Source organism: Dermacentor variabilis, chromosome 7 (assembly GCF_050947875.1).
Source record: "Dermacentor variabilis isolate Ectoservices chromosome 7, ASM5094787v1, whole genome shotgun sequence".
Lineage (NCBI taxonomy): Eukaryota > Metazoa > Arthropoda > Arachnida > Ixodida > Ixodidae > Dermacentor > Dermacentor variabilis.
This window is the reverse complement of record NC_134574.1, coordinates 5,501,195-5,522,632: the sequence shown is the minus strand read 5'-3', so window position 1 is coordinate 5,522,632 and position 21,438 is coordinate 5,501,195. Positions and strand designations below refer to the sequence as shown.

Below are 21,438 nucleotides of genomic sequence, written 5' to 3'. Positions count from 1 at the left end.
ATGCAGAGACTGTTGGTCCCCAGCTATATATAAGAAAGTCCTGCTGCATTCATGTTACTAACAATTCAGATAAGGAGAAGTAAGGTCAGTCTTCAAAACTGACTTTGAGGTAGGAATCAACCCATCAGTCATGCTAACAATTAATGAGCTACCTCTCTTTACCCTTGGCATTCATCTTTCTGGTTCAGGCTCGAACTAGCCTAGGCCAGTCTGGAAGTCATCGACCTTGACTTTGGACTTAGTATACGGAATTCAACCAAGTGCTGGTAGAGCTCACACTGAGGTGACACACCAACTTCCAAGTTTTTTTTAATTTCACCATGTATCACCTATCAAGCACAGTTTCGTTGACCGAGTGCTCAGCAGTGGGCTATACTAGATTTCACCATCTGAGAAGTGAGGGCAATAATGGTACTGAATCATGTCTTATCTCAATCCAAATGCGTAAATTGCATGCCCAGCTTAGCACAATTATGGAACTTGTCATTCTGTGCAAGCATGTAAGACAGCTACGATAACTGATCTCTCTATTAGTTGCAGCTCTCTCTTCTCATTTATACAGAGATCCTCCCATGATAATGACATTTTCTGACCTCCTGCTGTATGGCACTGTACTTATATTAGCACTAATACAAAAATAATGTTTAGGAGAAGTAATTATGCAGTTATTTCTTACGTGAGATATCAGGATGCCTAGAGGACACTGTGCAATTTACCCAGGCTATGATTTTCAGGGCAACATAGGATGGATCGCCGTCATCACCCTATTTACAGCATTAAAAATTATTTTTCTTTTATATGCACACACCTGTCCATTTGACATGAAGAAAAGGCTTATTTCAAGACTGTGAGACACTAATTATGCATGCTATCAGATCCTGCCACACTAAATCATCTAGGAAAGTTGGCGAAGATTCTAGACAGCATCGAAGAGAAGAAAAATTGAGGCCTGGAAACTACGGGCAGGCTAATGTGTACTTTTGTGCTCTCATTTATTACTATGAGGATACTCGAGGTTCATATGTGATGGCTTTGTGATGAGAAAATTAAGAAAGAAGTTAGGCAAGGATGTCAGCTGCTATGAGATGTGCTTTATTAGAAAGTATAGGGTGCATTAGTACCTCTGTGGGTAAACCAGCATGTTCCCTGAACAAGTGAAGCTATTTTAGCCTACAAAAGCTGCCTTGAGGCAGGCTGCTTGTTTTGCTTCAATTGTTGGCAAAAGGTATCTTGCTCTCTTAAAACAATTTTCACAGGAAAGTGCTGCATACTTATAAGATGCACATCATATCTAAGGCAACATGTAAAGCTTTATTTCGATAGCTAGTAAAGCCTTGGCCATCACTAATGTCTATGCTGTGTACTGATGTGGCAGCACCACGCTTACACATTTAGACATCTTTTGCATTAAAGCATGCAGGAATGCAGACAACATTGAAAACCTGTCTCACGTACTGATGTTTAAATTGTGTCAGTTTCAATCGTCTCCATGCTGGGTGATCACACGAGAGATCAACACGGGTCAAAAAATTTATATTTTAGATTCGATAGAATATTTTATATTTTATGCACATATCACTCAGTAGCATGAAAGTGAACATGACTTCTATGCCAAATGAATATTTAGGAGAAAAAAAAATTGGGAAATTCCTCAGTGTGGAGGCACCTATTTCATGCACATGGCATTCTCGGAAATTCACAAAAATGTGAAATACAATATATTACAGCTACAAAGAATATATTTTTGTCTCTAAACATAGACGTAAAGAAGGGCTAGCTAGCCGTGCAAAACGGAAGTGTTTTAGCATAACTGCTTAATTTGCTACAATTTTCAAAAGTTGCTATATCTATGGTTTTTTATCAACTATACCAATCCATGGAGCCTGTTGAAACTTGGTGGACTGTGAGACCTTAACCTATTCAACAACTTTGCGCAATATTGTTGTTGTATCACAAATTATCAGTTTTACAATTCACTTCAAATGTGAAGTTTTGACGAAAATGAATGCAATATAAAAATCAAAATAAAGAAAGAACATTGTAAATTAAAAACAAGTTGCATTATTTTGTTTGTAAGGACAATACTACAGGTGGTAGAAATGAAAGCTTCGCCAGAACACAGCAATGTGCTAAGAAAAAGGGACATCGGGGAAAAAAGAACATGCGCAAGGCTCTGACTTGCCTAAACTTGACCATGATTGTGACAGAAAGGCAGTTTTGGCCTTATGGTTAATACATATACATAAAAGTGCATTTACTGCAATCATTATTCGCTTTAATGGGAATAAAGAAGCGTCAATATAACCTTTACGTAGCTCTCTTATTTAACAGCATATGTGCGCAGCTTATGGCACAGATAATTTTTAACGAAGGTTTCTATTTCTTTGCGTGCTACAGAATTAACTGTTAGCTCTCTGTGAATGTGCACAGGTAACAGAATGTACGGCAGGTGAATGCCTCTAAACATGTCACACTTGTCATTATATAAACGTCGTTATATAACCTAAGATGCGGTGGTGGGAGTGGCAATGGTGCTGGTTAGGGCAGTGTTTGCTGGCACATAGTTCCAGCTGCCAGGTGCCTAAAACTGCCAAAACTACCCTTCTGTGGCAATCATGGTCAAGTTTAGGCAAGTCAGAGCCTTATGCATATTCTTTTTATGCTGATGTCCCTTTTTTGTCTGATTATGTCTGATGTTTAATAGTACAATGGCCTGGAATGACTAAAGAATGCCATGAATGTTGCATGATACATTTAACTTAAAAATGGATTGCTATAAATAATAAATATTGGCTGTATACAGGCTTAAAATAACTAGCTGTATAGGAGTGTAAAATATACCTGCTGTTAAAATTACAAGCCTATAAGTGATGTTTGTCTTTGCTAAAATGCATGAGGAGATGAGAAGACAAAGCATTTGAACTGGTGTGGTCTTTTACCAAGCACTCTGGGCCTTTCCATAGCCCTTACGCACAATGGTTTGGAAGCTGGCACTGCATGTGCACTGCAGCATTGCAGCTTAAGCCTTCAACTGGAGGAAATGCTATGATTTAAGACTTTGAAGACACTGTATATATATCCAGCATACCTACACCACTGAGAAAAGTACCTGACAGTTTTGTTATTGAAAAGTAGATTGTTGCCAAGGACACACCAGTTCAAATGCTTTGTCTTCTCATCTCCTCATGCATTTTAGCAAAGACAAACATCACTTATAGGCTTGTAATTTTAACAGCAGGTATATTTTACACTCCTATACAGCTAGTTATTTTAAGCCTGTATACAGCCAATATTTATTATTTATAGCAATCCATTTTTAAGTTAAATGTATCATGCAACATTCATGGCATTCTTTAGTCATTCCAGGCCATTGTACTATTAAACATCAGACATAATCAGACAAAAAAGGGACATCAGCATAAAAAGAATATGCATAAGGCTCTGACTTGCCTAAACTTGACCATGATTGCCACAGAAGGGTAGTTTTGGCAGTTTTAGGCACCTGGCAGCTGGAACTATGTGCCAGCAAACACTGCCCTAACCAGCTGTACTGAAAGGTAAACAGGTGTACATTATATCGCACTTTCTGTCACAACCTATGCAAGGCTGATAGTATTTGCCAAATAAATAAATAAAAACAAAAATATAATGTAATAATAAATTGTTGTTATGCTGTTTTATGGATAGACCTATTTTATAGACCTGTTTTATGGCTAGGCTACCTGTTCTCCATAAAGACATGGAGAACAGGTGGACCCTCCAAACTTGTTGCATGTTGATAACTCACTGCTCATCAGAACGTAAGAATGTGTACATGCCATCCGTTTTTATTCTCCACATTCCAAATTCCAGACACCTTGCTTGTCTTTCCATTGGGATCAGGCTGCACTAAGTGTAAAAAGGTAAAAACAAAAAAGCAAAATCTGATTGCCAAACAAAACATGCTTCCAAGTGTGTATGCTGCTAACTAGACTTGGTATACCTGATCCCGTTATGTTGTGACGAGGTGCAACATGAGAGTGCAGAAGCACCACCATCCATTCACTTCGTCTCGACTGCCTTACTATTTGGCCAGTTACTGTCACTCATGTGGATGTAACCCCATGCTCAATCACACACTTATGCTTTCCCATCATTGTAACAAATTAATGAGTGAAATAATTGAAACATTTTGTATCAACAAATTACGAGAAAAATGCATTAGCCAGGCTTAAATTGTGACTCTTGTGACCAAGAAATGCAATTATCTAGATGTGTGTCCTAGGTGAAATGAATTATTGTTATGTTTTTATTTTTGTACATGTCTACCATTCTCTGACATTGTTTTGTTATCACGTGGCTTTGTGAATCTACTTTTGCGATTTATTTTTCTCGTTGTGTATACTGTTGCTTCAGGACATACATATATCTATGTATATATTAGCGTTTTCCTTAAACAATTATTTTTCTTGTGTATACAGTGCCAAGTCTTTACTTTCTTCACCTCTCTTCTTTTGTCTGTGTTACATCGTGCTGCCAAGCAAGGCATCGCTATAAATCTGCACCCCCTTGCCCATCTTTCAGTTATTCTGCACTGTGTGTAATTCATTACTGACCTTTATATATTCCATGTATCTTCCAAATTGCTTCTGAACATTTTACACAAGAAAAGCTTTAGGTCCGTGAATGAAACGTGAGCTCCACTTTCAGGGCCTCTATAAGTGATGGATGCTTCTTCGTAATCTGTGAGCCAGAGATGAATCCTGGGCAGCCTCTACAGGGGGGCCCACGTCAAAATTTGCAAAAGAGAATAAGGGGGACCTCACTGCACACTATGAGTGCTAAAATGCGAGCATTCTCAGGGGAAGCCTGGGCCTTCAGGACTCGGACTCTGCCGGTGCTGCAAGCTCATTTCATTCTAAGCCACGGCGAGCAGGCACCATACGCAATTAGGCTATGCACAGATACTTGTGTACCTAGCTTGGTACCACGTTTTTGTGGTTTTTATATGTTTTCATTACTTTCACTGTGCTAAGGCAGTCAATGTGTAGTAATACAGCTTTATGAATGCTTGTGCCTATAATATATTTTATGGGGAAAATAACTGTTAGTGCTTTGCTTGTAAGGATGCTTGTTTGCAAATTAACAGCCTCACATGCATTAAAAGAAGGTCCCAGTGCTGCAAACAATACTCTCGCTTGTGATTTTGAGGCGTCAGTGATGAACTCTGAGCATGCATACTTCTATTTCAGTTCTAAGTATTGCAGTTGCATATATGCACACCTAGCACATGCTTGGAAGCTTAAGGAATAAGGTGTCGCACTCTTTGCATTGTTACTGTTGAGGTGGCAAATGCTTAGCATGGGTCATTAAACGATTTCCAAGGATCGATCTGTCCAAGATCTGCCAACAATGCTCTTAACATGCATTGTGAATGGCAGTCTGCATGTTGGCTGTGTAAATAGCTCAGAGTATTTGACATGCCATCTACTACAGTGTGGCAACAGTGTTCAGAATCTGAGTGAATGTTAGCACGAGGCTACTAAGTGGCGCACTTGACTGGGAACGCAGAGGTTGAGGGAGTAGAGGGGACTAGGGTGGTTGCTTGGGCTAGTTGGTAATTCATGATCAAAAATAACGTACAGCGCAAAGGACCAGGACAGCGATAGACGACATACACAGCGCTGTACATACACAGTAGAGGGGAGGTGGGGGGGGGGGTCGGGGCTTTGCCAGCCACATACAGACATCTTGGGGAAGGGGGGATGTGTCCTTCGTGCACCCCCCCCCCTTTGTATATGCCACTGACGTTGCTACAGGAGTTGAGCACTTGGGGCATATTTCTTAGTCAGCTTTAGGCAATCCCTAAGCCCAAGTGATGGATTGTCTAAGGGCTGCTCCCGGACAAAATCTCTGAAGAAATATTTCCTGTGTCTGGGTAAGGTCACAGGCAAGGAGCAGACTTATCGGGGAAGTAAGGCACATATATACGTGTCCCACCAGAGGCAAGATTTCAGTGCGTGGTGAAGAGCATGGGGATTACAGTTAGGTTAGATGGAGGAATACAGTTAGGTGTCACAAATGAGGCAGTTGATTGAGCCAATTGGTCTGCCCAAATGGTTGAACCAATTCCATCTGTGTGCTTGTACTCAGTGCACCTCAATACTGAGATGTAAGGAAGTGTATAGTCTGTGAATTTATTGACAGATTAGTAGCATTCTTAACTGTAACTTGTTTGAGCTGCTTCACTGCAGTAAGTGACTGAATCTTTTATCATAAGTGATAGAGAGGGACTTGCACTATTGTGATGTTGGGTGCTGTACAGGTGGACTAGATGGCATCATGAGAGGCTTGCAATGCAATTCAAGTAGTATGGTGAGTTGGGCATTTCTGCCTTGTACGTGACGAAAAAACCAATAGCGGGGTGAGATGGACTCACATAGTTTTGTTGTGCTCAGCATGTCACAGATGCTTATTTCTGGTAAGCCTAACAAGATTCCATAGTGCCATGTTGTGTAACAAGATTTTTTTATATCTGCAAATATGTAGTTAGAAAGAACCTGATGGGGCTCAGTGTATACCGATTGTCATTGATCGTCAACTTGCCCTCCCTAAAGCCGCATTGATACGGCTTATTTAGCTTTCTAGAGAGTGTACGAGATGATGCGATTTATCATTTTCTCGAAGACTTTGCATAGACAGCTACAGTAAGTATCACAGACCTGTTGCTAGCTGCCAAAGATGGATCCTAATCTTGCTCCTTGAGAAGAGGAATTACAACGGCTTTCTTTTTTATGCACAACGAAGATGCCTGAAATGACTGCAGATTTTGTTTTATAATTTAAAGAATCATTAGTGTTTCAGGATGCAAGTGTTTTAATATCTTGTGTATGTATAATTTCATCAAGTGCCAGGGGCAGACTTATTACAGAAATTTAAGGAGGCTTTAAGCTCAGAATGATAATAGCTATAATGTGAAGCATACTTGAAGTTTACTTGTTTTCGTTCAGCAATTTCACATAAAAGAATCTTAATAATGTGCATCACTATAGGAAATAGGTTCGAAATGTGAAGCTCCCACCCTCCCCAGGTGCATTCTTTGCCTGACCTCGTAATGTGTTCCCTTAATTGGTAATTGGCCAATGGCAAAGCATGGGTTTCCTTCTGTTTAAGCCTTCCAAGCTCAACAAGCAACCACGAATGGGTCACCGTACCTTTCATTATACATTATCTTGAATACATATTCAAGATCTTCGGGACCGGCCCAGTTTACTATTACTCTTTCAAGGATCCGCTCAATTTACTCGACGATAAGCACGAGGACGCGGCTAATCCCGGGAACGCAGGAAAAGAAAGCTTCTGCTTATAATTGAGCACAATGGTGGCGGCCGCATCGGTTTCTCCGCGATCCGAGTCAGTAATATTTGCGCAGCTATGATGACATTAAGACGCACGGCGCTGCATGAAAAGGGGTGTCAAAACTGGTTCACTGGTTGCTTCGATCTCGAAAACGAATCGTGGTGACCGACTTTTGTGGTAGACAGCTAGCAAAGAACTCGTATGGGCCCGACCCTTTGAGGAAACATTCGAGTGACAGTGCGAAGACTGCAGTTTCACGTATCCGTCACACTGTATATAAATCCATATTGCGGCGTTCGGAGACTGCTGTAAACACAGCGTGTGGCGACGTAAACGTGGGCATGTACGCTTGCAGCGCTTGTCGTCTGCTGCTCCAGAGAGGAAACGGGGCAGAAGCGTGCGTGTGCTTGCGGCCCCACCACATTCCTCGGGCTCTCGGGTGACGCACGAGAAGCTAAAAAAAATTGCTTTCCATCTCTGCAGGCACGTGATAGATAGCATATTTTTCTGCCTTGTAATGTTGAACGCTGACTATTATTATAGAGAAACGCTTGACAGTATAGTTGAAATCATTTTGCGTTGATGTCTTTAATCAAAATGTGTACATTAATGAACGCATAAGACAACTTTCTTTCATATCTTTGCAAGTTAAACGCATTGTTTAGTAAGATTTGATATATTTCAATTGTTTTTAGTTTAATTTATTAAAGTGACGTCACTTCCGTGCGTTGCAGGAGTCGATACTGTGTGGAGTCGTCTGGGGAGCACCGCGTTGCACGAGACGCTGCCAAAAATTTCTCAGTGCCTCGCGCCACTGCTCGCCGCGTGAGGGCGCGGCGACCCTACCCCTCCGAAAGTCACTGACCCCTCTCTTCCCTGCGCGCTGCCCCGTAGCGCTGGTAGGGTGGCTAGAAGGGCAGGTTTGAATACCGGTGGCGCTTTCCTTCGGGCGCGCGTGACCCCCTTGCGCACCGATGCCACCAGGGGGAATGTGGCGCTGCCGCTCGCGGCGGGGGACTCGTAGCCGTGCTGGCCTGCGCCTCCGCTGTCAGTTGGTCTCGGCGCCCCTTTTGGAGTGTTCCTCGCGACAATCCGTAATTCGACGGCGAGATGCAGTCGGCAGCGAAAAAGAAGACGGAGCTTTGTGCCCTGATGTGATACTGGGTGCAAGAAAACCTCAGAAAAGGTATCTCTTCCGTGCCCCTGCCTGCAAACAAGCATTTGCCAAACGGGATCGAGTGGTCCCAATGGTCAGGCCAGGCTCATTGAAGCTATGACGTCGAGGTTCCCTGCAGAAGTCATGAGGTTATTTTAACATAGTTTTTCTCTCAAAATGGTGCATGATTGTTCTCTTTGGCATTTCAGATGGGGCAGCAAGAAAGAGGCCACCCTTGATGAAACTCTTCCGTTTCCTGATGAATGGGAGGCTCACTCCAATGGGCTCGGCTTTCTTAGTAACAGTACTTCTGAGGGGCTGACGATGACCATCCATTCAACAAAACACCTTCTAAATTACCTTACCGACAATGCTGACATCATATGTACATGATGACTTCGAAACTGAGCCAAGACCGCCTAGAGCAATGTTTTGGCGTTGTGAGACAAGCGAGTGGGGCAAACAATCATCCTACCCCACCTCAATTCATTCTAGTCATAAGGTGTGTATACGTGCAAGCTTGGTAAATAGTACCAATGTATTACAGAAGTTCGGCATGCTTAAGTAACAAATGTTGCTTGCGCACATCCAGGTGTCTTAGTTTCTAGAACTTCACAAGGAGCCCCAAGGACGGCAATGTGTCGTCGGATGCCCTGGAGTTGTTATCTGTTGGAGAGGTGCTGGCTGAACAAGAAAGCCACAGTGAAGACAGCGTGAAGGCTGTGCCAACAGATGCCGTGCAAGTGACTGTGGACCACCAAAGTTATGTAGAGCACCGCAGCGAAAAACGGCTTAAAGTTTATTACATTGCAGGTTATGGGGCGAGAAGGCGTGTTTTGCTCACACATTGTGAAGACTGCAAAGCAGCATGTCTTAGTGATAAAGGCAATATCCCCAGAGAACTTCCATCAGAGGCATCCAAAGAGTGGCACCTTGAGGGCCTTTTATATCCCTCAGAATCGTTCTATAAGCTGGACAATGCCCTTGAAAACAAACTCACTCGTTTATGCAGTCACTTTCTCTTCGGTGGTAGAGATGCAGCCGACGCGAGGCTGGCGAGGCGCTCATTTCGGCTGCGTGCCTACCCCGCCTTGGTCAACAGCGCCGCCCCGCGGCATCGGTGCGCTGTGGGGTCACGTTTGCGCCGCCGGTATTCACACCTCCCCTTCTAGCCACCCTACTAGTGGATATCTCTAGCGCGCTCAACGCTATCGGTGATATTCGACCGTTTCTCAGTCAGCCGAGTCGATCGGGCTGAGTCACTTGCGTTTCACGAGATAACGATAACGTTGCCTAGAACGTGCGCGTATCACCACTGGTAGGTCGCGTATGTTGTCTCAAGCAAGAAAACAAGCGCGTTGGCGCCAACATGCGATGACTCATTCCATTTTCCGGGGACACGCATCCTAGCTATTGAAGCAGACGACGGCTTGTACGCAGCAGACGACGGAAGCAAGAAGCGTTTTCGATGGAATAATCATACGCTTTGAGATAGCTGCTTTATTTTTACTGCGGAGGAAAACTGTTTTGCTTTGCTGATAATGCCACATTCAGTGCCTTCATTTCAGTTTCTTAGGCGAAACGTCAAGTTGGCGTCACGTTACGTAAGCAAAACAGGGCCACCAGCGCCATTTTGTTTGCGTCGCTCCACGAGACCATGCATCGAAGAAAACGGCGGAATGTCCAGAATAGCGCCCCAGGTCAAGATTTGGCCCATGGTATGGCCGCTAGACATGCCGCCGCTGGCCGCCCGTGCGGTGAGCAAGTGGGCACGGGCGCCCCATTCGGTGATGGCTGTGTGTGATGGGGCAAGGTTCTGACTGGTGTTGTACAAGTCGCGGGTCGCTTTTTTTCGTCGCGACGATAGATTGGATATTTTACCAGCACTACTCCAGAAGGGCACAAGTAATCGGCAAACGGAGGCCTCAGGAGAACACCTGAGTAAAGCAGGCGGTGTAGGATTTGAGGGCACCCAAGGGGTAGCGGGGTGATCAAAGCTGGAAGCAGTGCGGCCGTGGGTTGAGGCCGCGGAGGCCGAAGCGTACCAGGGGGTGTTCGCATAAAAAAACAAAAGATGGCTATCTGCGATAGCGGACAGCCGAACTTTTACATCCCTGGCACACGCAGGCCTCGGCGAGCCTCAACCTACGGGCCAGTCCGAGTTCTAGCTTTGGTGTCCTCGATCGTTGCCGCTTTGGTGTCGTGGAGGCGCCGCCAATAATGCGAAATAATGACACGTTGTTATAATTAGTAAAAAAAAGCACGATTGAATAAATATAATTAGGTCTATAGCCGCCAACCTGTGACGCTAAGTCCAACACTACCACGCGCCACGACTTCTGCAAGACCAGTCAGAACTTTGCGTCTGAAGGTGCGACGGAGACTTTCTCGCGCCTGCGGCGCTCGTTCTGGGTCACTCATCGTCATCGGCGGCCTCTCAGCCACTTGCGTTCAACCGCGGTTGCTAAGACGCTCTGGCTTCTAGATATTCAATATATGCGGCCCGGGCTCTATTACGGTCGCTCCCACAAACATCTGTGATGTTATCTACATCGCCGTAAGGCGCGAGAAAGCTACGATCTAGCTGCTTTAGCGCATACAAACTCGACCCCACTCCATAATGCCGGCACGCCTAGGGACAAATGCCAGAACACGCGCTAAGAAGCCTCCTCCGTGGTACCTAGACAGAGTCATATATTTAAAGACCAAAAGCCCCCAGATTTTCCTTTCTCGCGCCGCCCTGCGCACAAACGAATGGCGATCCCTCAAATGAACGTCTCGTGGTGGGCCGTGACGTCGCATTACGTGACCGATCGGCCCGCAGGTCCGTTTGTGTGGATGGGCCTTAAGCTTCCTAGTTCTTTTCCTCCACTGTGAATCAATGTTTTTTTCTTTACAGATACCTCAACGCTCTCCCAGCCCATTTACTTTCTTCCATATTTCTTCAGTCCTTCCTGGTTGAGCAGCGCCACCTGGCATCCATCTACGTAAGTTACATGCGCTGTCGCTGCTTATTTTTGTGCCACTCTAATTTGGTTCTCTATTCCATGGCGTGGTAACAGCTGGTAATAACATGGTAATAGTCAGAGTGTGGGCTTTGTATTTGTGACACCAAGCTCAGCGCTACCACCCAACGTTCGGTTTCGAGAAGAGGCTCGTTCGCCACCGAAAATTGTTACCTGGGGCCCAGCAAGCAGCGTGCTGCTGTCATATTAGACGACGTGGTACCCGTGGTGTGTGTGCGCGGCATGATCGTTTCTCTAGCGGTGGTCGCTCGTCGACTTCGTTCTCGCCGCAGTGCTGTCGTTTTTAGTTCGCGCTGCATGTCGACTACTACGCGGCCAAATGTCGACAGCTCTGGTAGCGGTGCGGCCGGAACCTTCTGCCTGGTCGACTATGACGTTGTGGGGTTCGACTTGGACAACACGCTGGCGCGCTACCGGTTGCCAGCGCTGTTCGAGCTCATCCACAGAAGTGTCGGCGACTACCTTTCTACGAGCGCTGGTCACCAGCGGCCGGGCAACAGGTTGTGGGCCAGTGCGCGGGCATTCTCGCAGAGAGGTCTGCTGGCGGACAAAAAGCGTGGCCTCCTGGTCAAGTTTGACGCCAGCGGGAGAGTAGACCGCGCCTTAAAGGGTTTCGAACGCCTTTCAGATTCGGAGGTTTGTCTGGCTTATGGCAAGTCGTTCGGGAATAGATAAGTGGCTCACTTTTAGCGATCACCACTTTATATTGGTGAAATATTCTTTAAGAACACCATTGAATTTTTTTTTAGCGGTAACCTGTCTTGAATTTTGCGCTGATAGAGTGTATGCAGGAAGCTCGGCCGCAACGCGGCGCTGTGGTGCCTCGGCGCAGGCTGCCACATTTGTGGTTCTCAGCAGACGACATGTTCTGCCTGGTATTGCTGGGCAAAGGCATCTTGTTTTATCGCGTGTGGTTCCGCTTCGACAAGAAAACTACTAATAAATGTTTTACTGAATGTGCTCTGTGAACGTGAAATACAGTTAGCTTGGTGATGTAATGGTAAGCTTTAGCTAAATATCTCAATTGATCTCCATGGGTATGCGCTTTTGGGTCCAGATGCATGAGCAGTGTATGGTGTGGTTCACACGCTTGTTCTAATAGGTCAGGAAACAAGCACAGAGATATCAGAATTCGAGGGTGAGATTCTGTGACGTTCTTATGTAACCGAATGTGTAAACAAGCATCTGCGTTTATGAGCCCATGCACTTTTTGTCCCATGCCCATGTATTTAACTCCGTCGGACTTCAGCAACAGCCCATATTCCTGCTGCGACTTCTTCCTAAATGCACGAAGGTACCCTTTACAGCAGAATATGAACAGCTTATCGCCACAGTATTCTACAGGCTGGTGCAAAAGCATAATCGCATGTTAGCGATTTTGCCGGCGTTCATGGTGGTGCGCAAGCCTTAAATTGCGATGATGAAGCTGGGCATTTGGCTTATTGGTATTTATTGCCCCGTCAATCAGTGGATTTGAGACAACTGGAAAATGTCGCTGGTAAAATGGTGTGCTAGCTAATTTGACTAACTTTTTCGCATTTTCGAATGACGATAACGACGTCATCACTAAGAAGTTTCACCTTCTGTAATAAGGGATGTGATCAAACTCTTGGAAGTTATGCACTTGAATGGTTGTGATTGCAATGTTTTGAATAGACTGCAGCTCAGCGCTGCACTTTGTTGACGTTTCACGCCCAGCGAACTACATTAATTTTGCATTCTTAAAAGGCCATGTCCTAGACGCAAGCTTCACGTGGTCAACTTGATTTCAAAATGACTACAACAATATGCGAACAAACCGTGAGGCCGTTTATTTGGTTCGTTGCCGAAGCGAGGGCTACTTCCCACTGATGGCACAAGCTTTGCGTACTTAGCAGGGTGCATGGGTGTGAGTTCGAATGACTAAATGCGGAGATAACACCCATCTTTTCTGCACTGTAAAAGCTACCCTCATGCATTTAGGAAGATGATGCAGGCATTCATATGTGCTGTTGCTGAAGGCCGACAGAGCTCAATGCAAGCACACAGTACCTGCACAGCCGGAATTGCAGATGCTTGTTCGCACATTCGGCTCTGTAAGCACGTTGTAAGAGCCCGCCCTCAAATGCTGACATTGTTGCGCTTGCTTCTTGACCAGTTATAAGAAGTGCATGAACCCCACCATCCACTGCTAATGCATCCAGACCCACGAGCGCATACCCGGGGATCGATTGACATATTTAGGCAAAACTCACACCTACACCACCAAGCTCAGTATATCGCTTGTTCACACAACACATGCAGTGAAACACTTAATAGTAGTTTTATTGTTGAAGTGGAACCACACGTGATAAAACAAGATGCCTTTGCGCAGCAACGCCGAGCAGGACACGCTGTCGTCTGCCAAGGAGCAACCACAAATGTGGCGACCTGCGCTGAGGCACCGCAGCGCCGCATTGCAGGCGAGCTTCACTGCTTGCACCCTATACTGCAGTGCTGGGACATCAATTGACGTCATTGATCTCAAAATATTTTGTTCCCTTTGGACAGCTTTAGTAGTGCAAAAAGAAAAAAAAAACACTGTTTTCTTTTTAATAGCTAATGCATCTGGTTCATTTAGAATGTCTTGTGTAACTCACAATGCTCTATCTCCCGCCAGTGAAATGATTATAGAGTGAATCAGTTTACTTGTGAGGCGAGTATGCTGGCTTAAGCTTCTTCATGATTGACAGGGCCAGAACAGGTCTCTGGACTAACTCCGAACTGATTGCCAGTGTGAAAGAGGTATGGTGCAGCTGGCCTCGGGTTAGTGCAACCCAGCTTCTTGGGCAAACAAAATATAGAGCAGTGTCCTATGTAGTTCTTGGCAGTCCAGAATGAGCAATTAAAAAGGCATAGGGGGAGACGCCATCATAATTAATCCGCAATGTTATGGAAAGGTTGCGCTGGGGCTTTGTGGAGGTATTTTCACCAGTCTTTTTTTTTTTTATGTGTTCTTGAAACCTGTGCAGTGAAATATGAGTGTAATAAGGTTGACAAGGACCACCTGCACTAATTTATTTATTGGTACCTCAAGTACCCCATTTAATGTTTTACATGAGGGGTGGGCATATTTGGATCATATTTTCAATGAATGCCTTGAACGATGAATGACTGGAGTGGTGCACTGCTTCAGCAGGTAGATGATTACAGTTTTTCGCTGTTTGAACGAAGAAAGAGTTAAGATGAGTGGTCGTGCGAGCTGGAGGGGGATAAACCGCCTTTGAATGGCTATGACGGTATGAAGTGCGATGCGCAGGCGTGATGTCAGTCTGGTGAACGAGCGAGTGATAAAATTTGTAAAAGAGGCACAGTCTTGCTGTTTTTCTGCGGTGCTCTAGGGTTGGAAAGTTCAGAGAGGACTTAAGTTTAGTAACGCTAGTGTGGTAAGAGTAGTCAGAATGAATTAACCATGCTGCACGACTCTGTATGGATTCCAGTGCTGTTGTCAGGTTAGATTGGTGTGGGTCCCACCTTGAACATGCACATTCCAGTTTGGGTCGAACGATTGTTAAATATGCAAGTAGTTTTACTGAGGGGAGAGCAAGATGGTTGATTACGGCGCAGGTAGCATGATACACGATTGGCATCATTGCTAATGCTGCAAATGTACGAAGATCAACCGAGGTTATTGGACAAGTTAATACCTAAGTACTTATAAGAAGTCACAGCCCATATTTCTGAACCAGCTATAACATAATTATCTGAAGTATATGATTGGCAACGATGGAATGTAAGCAGCAACGTTTTTTTGATGTTGAGGAACATTAGCCAATTATTACACCAAGTTTCAATGATGTTAAGGTCAGACTGGGGAGCACGAGAATCAGCATTGTTAGTAATAGGACGATAGATTACACAAGCATCAGCAAATAAACGAATTTTGGAAGAACAACCTATCGTTAAGTCATTAATAGAAGAGTAGTTGCCCCAGGACTGTGCGTTGTGGCACGCCGGAGATAACGGATAATAAATTAGACGAGAGAGAGCGTGAACGAACTGTTGACAGTTAGTCAGAAAGTTGTGTATCCATTGGAGAACACAAGGGTTAAGATTAAGACGCGATAGTTTTAGGAAGAGCCGTTCATGAGGTACCTTGTCGAAAGCCTTTTGGAAATCTAGGAAGAGAGCATCTATGGGTATGTTTCCATCAATGGGTACTAATTCTTTTCAACTTGGCAGTATTCTTTCCCCGTCCTTTAAGTTCTGAAGAATGCAAGTGTACCAATTTTCCCAGCTGTCCATGCTAACTTCAATGCATATTTTCTTCAGGAATGCATTGTCAGTCTATTGTTGATTCATAATCGGAAACTTGCAGTGCAAAAAAACTAGACAAAGATACACATCCGCTGTTGCGCCAGAAGAAAGCCTAAACACAAGAAAACAAGTGTAATGTTTTCTTTCCCCGTTGGACTCTCTGAATGACACTGGGCTGATTCATTTGTGCAGGTCAAGTTTTGTGGCCGGAGTACACTTGGCCAGGCCACCAACATACATCTCTCATTCATGTAATCAAGCCTAGGAGCCATTCTTTACTTCTGCCCGTTTGCATTCCATTCCAGTGTGGTTTCATTCCCATGAAGGACTTGAGAAGGACTAGGGCTTTCTTGAATGTCACCCGCAAGGAGCAACAGTTCTACAAATATCGCAGATGCACAGTTACATATCAAACTAGCCCAACAACTGGGGCTTGGCCGCACAACCAATGCTGTGTAACGAGTTTGTGGTACAAATGATAATTTTTTCCTGTAAGAATAGCGCCCGATGTAGGTGAGTGCTGACCATAGCTGGTATGGCACCAAGCCCACTGAAGTGCGAGCAGTTGCTGTTGTGTCCTGTATCCATGCATAACAATGTCACGGTTGACTGTATGATACCTGTCGAAATGGCTGATGGGAAAACCAGGAACGGAGTGTAGCAAGAGGAAGCTGCGCAGCATTGGCTCTGCATTGGGTCATCCTGGTGTTCTGAGTAGTGGTGGGCGAAACTGTGAACTGCTGCATTTCCCAGTAGAGGGATGCCATGTCTATGCGGAGAACTCATGGCAGACTAGCAAGAGTAGCTGCAAGATGGGCCAAGGGGAGTCTGCAAAAATAATAGGTGATGCAGGTAACTGATGGCCATAGCTGGTGTGCCACCAAGCTCACTGAAGTGTGCGCTGATGTCCGGTTTTTTATCCTTGCATAATTGCGTCATGATTGGTGATGCATGTTGCAAAGGGTTGGGAAAACCAGGGACGGCGGGTAGAAGGAAACTGTGCAGCATTTGTTCTGCATCAGAAAACGATTGTCTGAGTAGTGGTGGGTGGAACTGTAAACTGTGTTTCCCAGTGAAGGGATACCATTTCTTTGCCGACGGCACATGGCAGAGCAGTAAGAGCAGCCAGAATACAGGCCAAGGGGAGTCTGTGCAAGGATAACAGGCAATGCAGGCTATGGTTGGTGCGCCACCAAGCCCGCCCTGGCTTGTGGCCCAGTGTTCATCAGAGTACGATACCCAATCATCGTCACACAAATTTCCTGCGAGATGGCACCACTTTGCCATTTTATAAGGTGGTGATAGCTGAATGAGGGACATTCGGAGAACGGTAGAATGATATGGAGGCAGGAGTTACACACAGAAAGGATTGCTAGGAGCAGTTGGAAAGGGGAGGCGAAGGACAATGGTGCACCTGCAGGTTCCTCACTTTTCATCGCAAGCTCATTTTCAGCCCTTAGATGCCGCTTGCTGAGTGCGTTTGATGAACGTGCGTCAGCTCGCCTTTGAGCAAATGTATGGGTGTGCATGCACAAAGCCGCCGGAGCCTCACAAAATATGTGCTCATCATCGTGTCGGGTATATTTTTGGTGCCTGGTAGCCTCGAGGGTTTTGTTTATGCTGCACTGCAGCATATGCCTCGCATGCTTGCCGTTACTTCACTCTGAGCAAAACTAACAAAAGGGTGCATATTTAGGGACTTGTATTTGTGAATGTGCAAGAAAGGTATCACTGCTCCTTAGAATACATATTTCCCTTTCATGTTATGACCGATTCCTATAAACGGGGATAGTCAATTTTTTTTGTTGGCCTTGTTTGATGTGTGTCCGTGGCTTACTACATTCTGTTGTGGTGTGCTCGTTACTGACTAGTATTGCTGGCCTGGTAAGCCAGGCCAGCAATAACTGTGATACTAACTGCAAGTGATACTAACTGGTGTTTTAGAATTCACTCTTGGCTAAGCACAGGTTTGGCATTCCCAATTTAGTAAAATTAAACTTGACCTTTTCTATGCATTTCAAGTCGTTTGCAGCACATTCTGCTTGTCCAATAATGAGCAGTGACACTACAGTGAGCCATAAAGCATGGCCTTGGAGATAATGGCATTACATGCTGCTGAATTAGTGGAATGTGACTGTCTTTGAAGCCTTGCAAAACTTAGTGCGTGCTTGGAACTGTGTTACTTCATTATGAGGTTGGACAGACCATAATACAAACATAATGTATATTACCTCCTGACCTGTTTCGCTATTGCATCTAAGCCATGTCACCAATACAGGGCCATTCCTACAGAGACTTCTGCATTCCTTCTAATGCTATGTCCAATGCTTTTCATTGCTCCGAGGGAGCCATCACCTTGGTGTGGACATACCGTATTGCCATGTTATCTAAAAGAGATAAATATTGTGTCAAGCTAGTATATATCAACGTTCAAATAAGCATCACCATTTTTCAGTGGGCTTTGTGTTAATAGAAAATTTCAATCTAGGCTTCTGGTCCTCTTTTGCTCGTAGCAGGTTGTTTAGTGCTCACTTATCCACAGGCTTCTTGAAGCTTTCACCGATGTGATACTCTGCTGCAGTTGAATGTATAGAGTGGGTAGCGAGGTAACCAAGAACATTTAGTGCTCATTTGGGAGTACTCTGGCAGTGCTTCAACGGTCCTGCTATGCAGCAAATGACCTTTGCTGTGAGCATGAGTAGGTTTTCAGTGGTAATACTGAAACCAGATTATTGCCAGCGAATGTGCTAGAAAGCCATTTTAAGGGATACCACAAGACAGGTACTACATCAAATTAGACTTCGAAAGTGTTCTTCCAAAGATTTGGCATTTTTTTGGTATGCAAAAAGATTTCCAACGGAGAAATCGAGACCAAAAATTTTTTTTTAAACAAAAATTCAACACACGAAGGGATCACCAACACATTTGCCACAGCTGCTGTTTCCACATCTGAAATCCCAATAGTACTATGACAGGTGAAATGGACTTTATATGTCTTTATTTGGCACTGTTAAATCACTCTAAAATAAATCATTTAATTATGACATAAAGACTGTGCTTTTTAAGAAAAAGAATGACAGTAAGAACACTAAAAATATTTGTTCGCCATAATGAAAAAGTTGGAGCTTTTGCACACATAGGGACACAGCAAGCGACATAACGTGTCGTAGGTCATCCCTGTGGCATTGTTTGATTGTGGAGATTCCAGCAGCACTAGCTTCAATAAATTGTATTTAATTTATTCTGCAAACAAAGTTTGCAACGATGATCAGGTCAAAAAGCTGCACTTTGAAGCTTGATACGAACCTGGCCACACAGGGAAAGTTCATTATTTATTTATTTTATTGTACCCTCAAGACTGAAGTATTACAGAGGGGAGCGCGTAAAAAACATATACATAAGTAAATAACAAAGCAGCAAAAAGTGGTTAGTTAACACAGCAAAGTTGACTAGGTAATTGTGTCCAGGAGCGATGATGTCTGATATGGCCGAACGAAACTTGATTGTCCTTGATTGCAACAACTGTGCTGGGAAGGTGGTTCCATTCCTGAGAGGTCCTAAGAATGAATGATTCGGGAGAGGTTCTGGTATGGCGTTGAATTACTTCGACCTCATGGCTATGATGAATGCGAAAGGAAATGTAGGTAGGATATGATAAAAGGTTATCGCGCGGGTAGGAATTGTGGAAACATCATTTATGAAATAAAGCAAGGCGACAGCACTTGCGTCGGGCTGAGAGCAGAGCAAGCAAGTAGTAAGGAGTTTTTCATGGAAGTTACACTTGATGTGCAGCTATGATTGCTATAAATGAAACACCCAGCTTATTTTCTATTAGTTCAAGTGATTGAATAAGGATTTCAAGGTGCAGGTCCCAGATGTATGAAGCATACACCATTTTACTCCTGGTAAGCGTTTTGTACAAGATTAACTTTAATGATGTAGGATCAGAAAAAATATTTTGGCAAATGTAATATAGCATGCGGTTGGTATTGTTAATTATCTTATCGTTGTGTAAAGGTATTTATAGGAGGTTACGGCTTCTAGGGGAGTATCATTGAGGTTTGGCGGAGGAATATTGCTGCAACTTACAGGCATACATTTACAGTTCCGTTGCATTAATCACACGTCACACCAGTTAGAGTCTTGTAGGAATTTGCTATCAGATTTGTCTGAGATTTCACGGAGGATAACACAATCATCTGCAAAAAGGTAAGTGTTAGAAAAAACATCATTGGATAAATCGTTAATGTAAATATGAAAAAGAAGAGGGCCTATAACTGATCCTTGGGGCACACCAGGGTCTATGGGATTAGGTGCGGACATATGGTTATTTGACACAACATACTGTGACCGATGAAAGAGAAATATGTTCGAGCCATCAAACAGGTTAGGAGCCAGATTAAGTTTACTAAATTTAAATAGAAGCAATTAATGACACACTTATTCGAAGGCTTTGGAGAACTAAAAGAAATGCAGTCTGTAAATGAACCCTTGTCGAAAATAAGATGGAAGCTGTGAGTTAAAGGAAAAACTTGAGTTTTGCAAGACAACTTCTTTTTGGAAACCATGTGCTTCTGGGAAGAAATGAATTACGTATTGTGCAAGTGCTTTGCGTCGAAAGCTTCTATGAAGACGTGGAATCGGCGATGGGTAGAGTGAAAACTAAATACACTATACTAATGGGCGACTTTAATGCCAAGGTAGGCAAGAAGCAGGCTGGAGACAAGGCAGTGGGGGAATATGGCATAGGCACTAGGAATAGCAAGGGAGAGTTATTAGTAGAGTTTGCGGAACAGAATAATATGAGGATAATGAATACCTTCTTCCGCAAGCGTGACAGCCGAAAGTGGACCTGGAGGAGCCCGAACGGCGAGACTAGAAATGAAATAGACTTCATACTCTGCGCTAACCCTGGCGTCATACAAGATGTGGACGTGCTCGGCAAGGTGCGCTGCAGTGACCACAGGATGGTAAGAACTCGAATTAGCCTAGACCTGAGGAGGGAACGGAAGAAACTGGTACATAAGAAGCCGATTAATGAGTTAGCGGTAAGAGGGAAAATAGAGGAATTCCAGATCAAGCTACAGAACAGGTATTCGGCTTTAACTCCGGAAGAGGACCTTAGTGTCGAAGCAATGAATGACAATCTTGTGGGCATCATTAAGGAGTGTGCAATGGAAGTCAGTGGTAACTCCGTTAGGCAGGATACCAGCAAACTATCGAAGGAGACGAAAGATCTGATCAAGAAACGCCACTGTATGAAAGCATCTAACCCTACAGCTAAAATAGAACTGGCAGAACTTTCGATTTTAATCAACAAGCGTAAGACAGGTGACATAAGGCAGTATAATATGGATAGAATTGAACATGCTCTCAGGAACGAAGGTAGCCTAAAAACAGTGAAGAAGAAACTAAGAATTGGCAAGAATCAGATGTATGCGTGAAGAGACAAAGTTGGCAATATCATTACTAATATGGATGAGATAGTTCAAGTGGCTGAGGATTTCTATAGAGATTTATACAGTACCAGTGGCACCCACGACGATAATGGAAGAGAAAATAGTCTAGAGGAACTCGAAATCCCACAGGTAACGCCGGAAGAAATAAAGAAAGCCTTGGGAGATATGCAAAGGGGGAAGGCAG

The 21,438-nt window shown here is 44.2% G+C and overlaps 1 protein-coding gene across 1 annotated transcript in view; it reads left to right on the top strand.

The window, feature by feature from the left end:
* Nucleotides 1-11,487: 11,487 nt before the first annotated feature.
* Nucleotides 11,488-21,438, top strand: part of Nt5a (5' nucleotidase A) — a 75,523-nt gene continuing 65,572 nt past the window's right edge. The window contains exon 1 of the mRNA XM_075698171.1: nucleotides 11,488-12,156. Within this exon, the coding sequence (XP_075554286.1) occupies nucleotides 11,743-12,156 (414 nt within the window). The 5' untranslated portion in view covers nucleotides 11,488-11,742. The remainder of the gene's footprint in view (nucleotides 12,157-21,438) is intronic.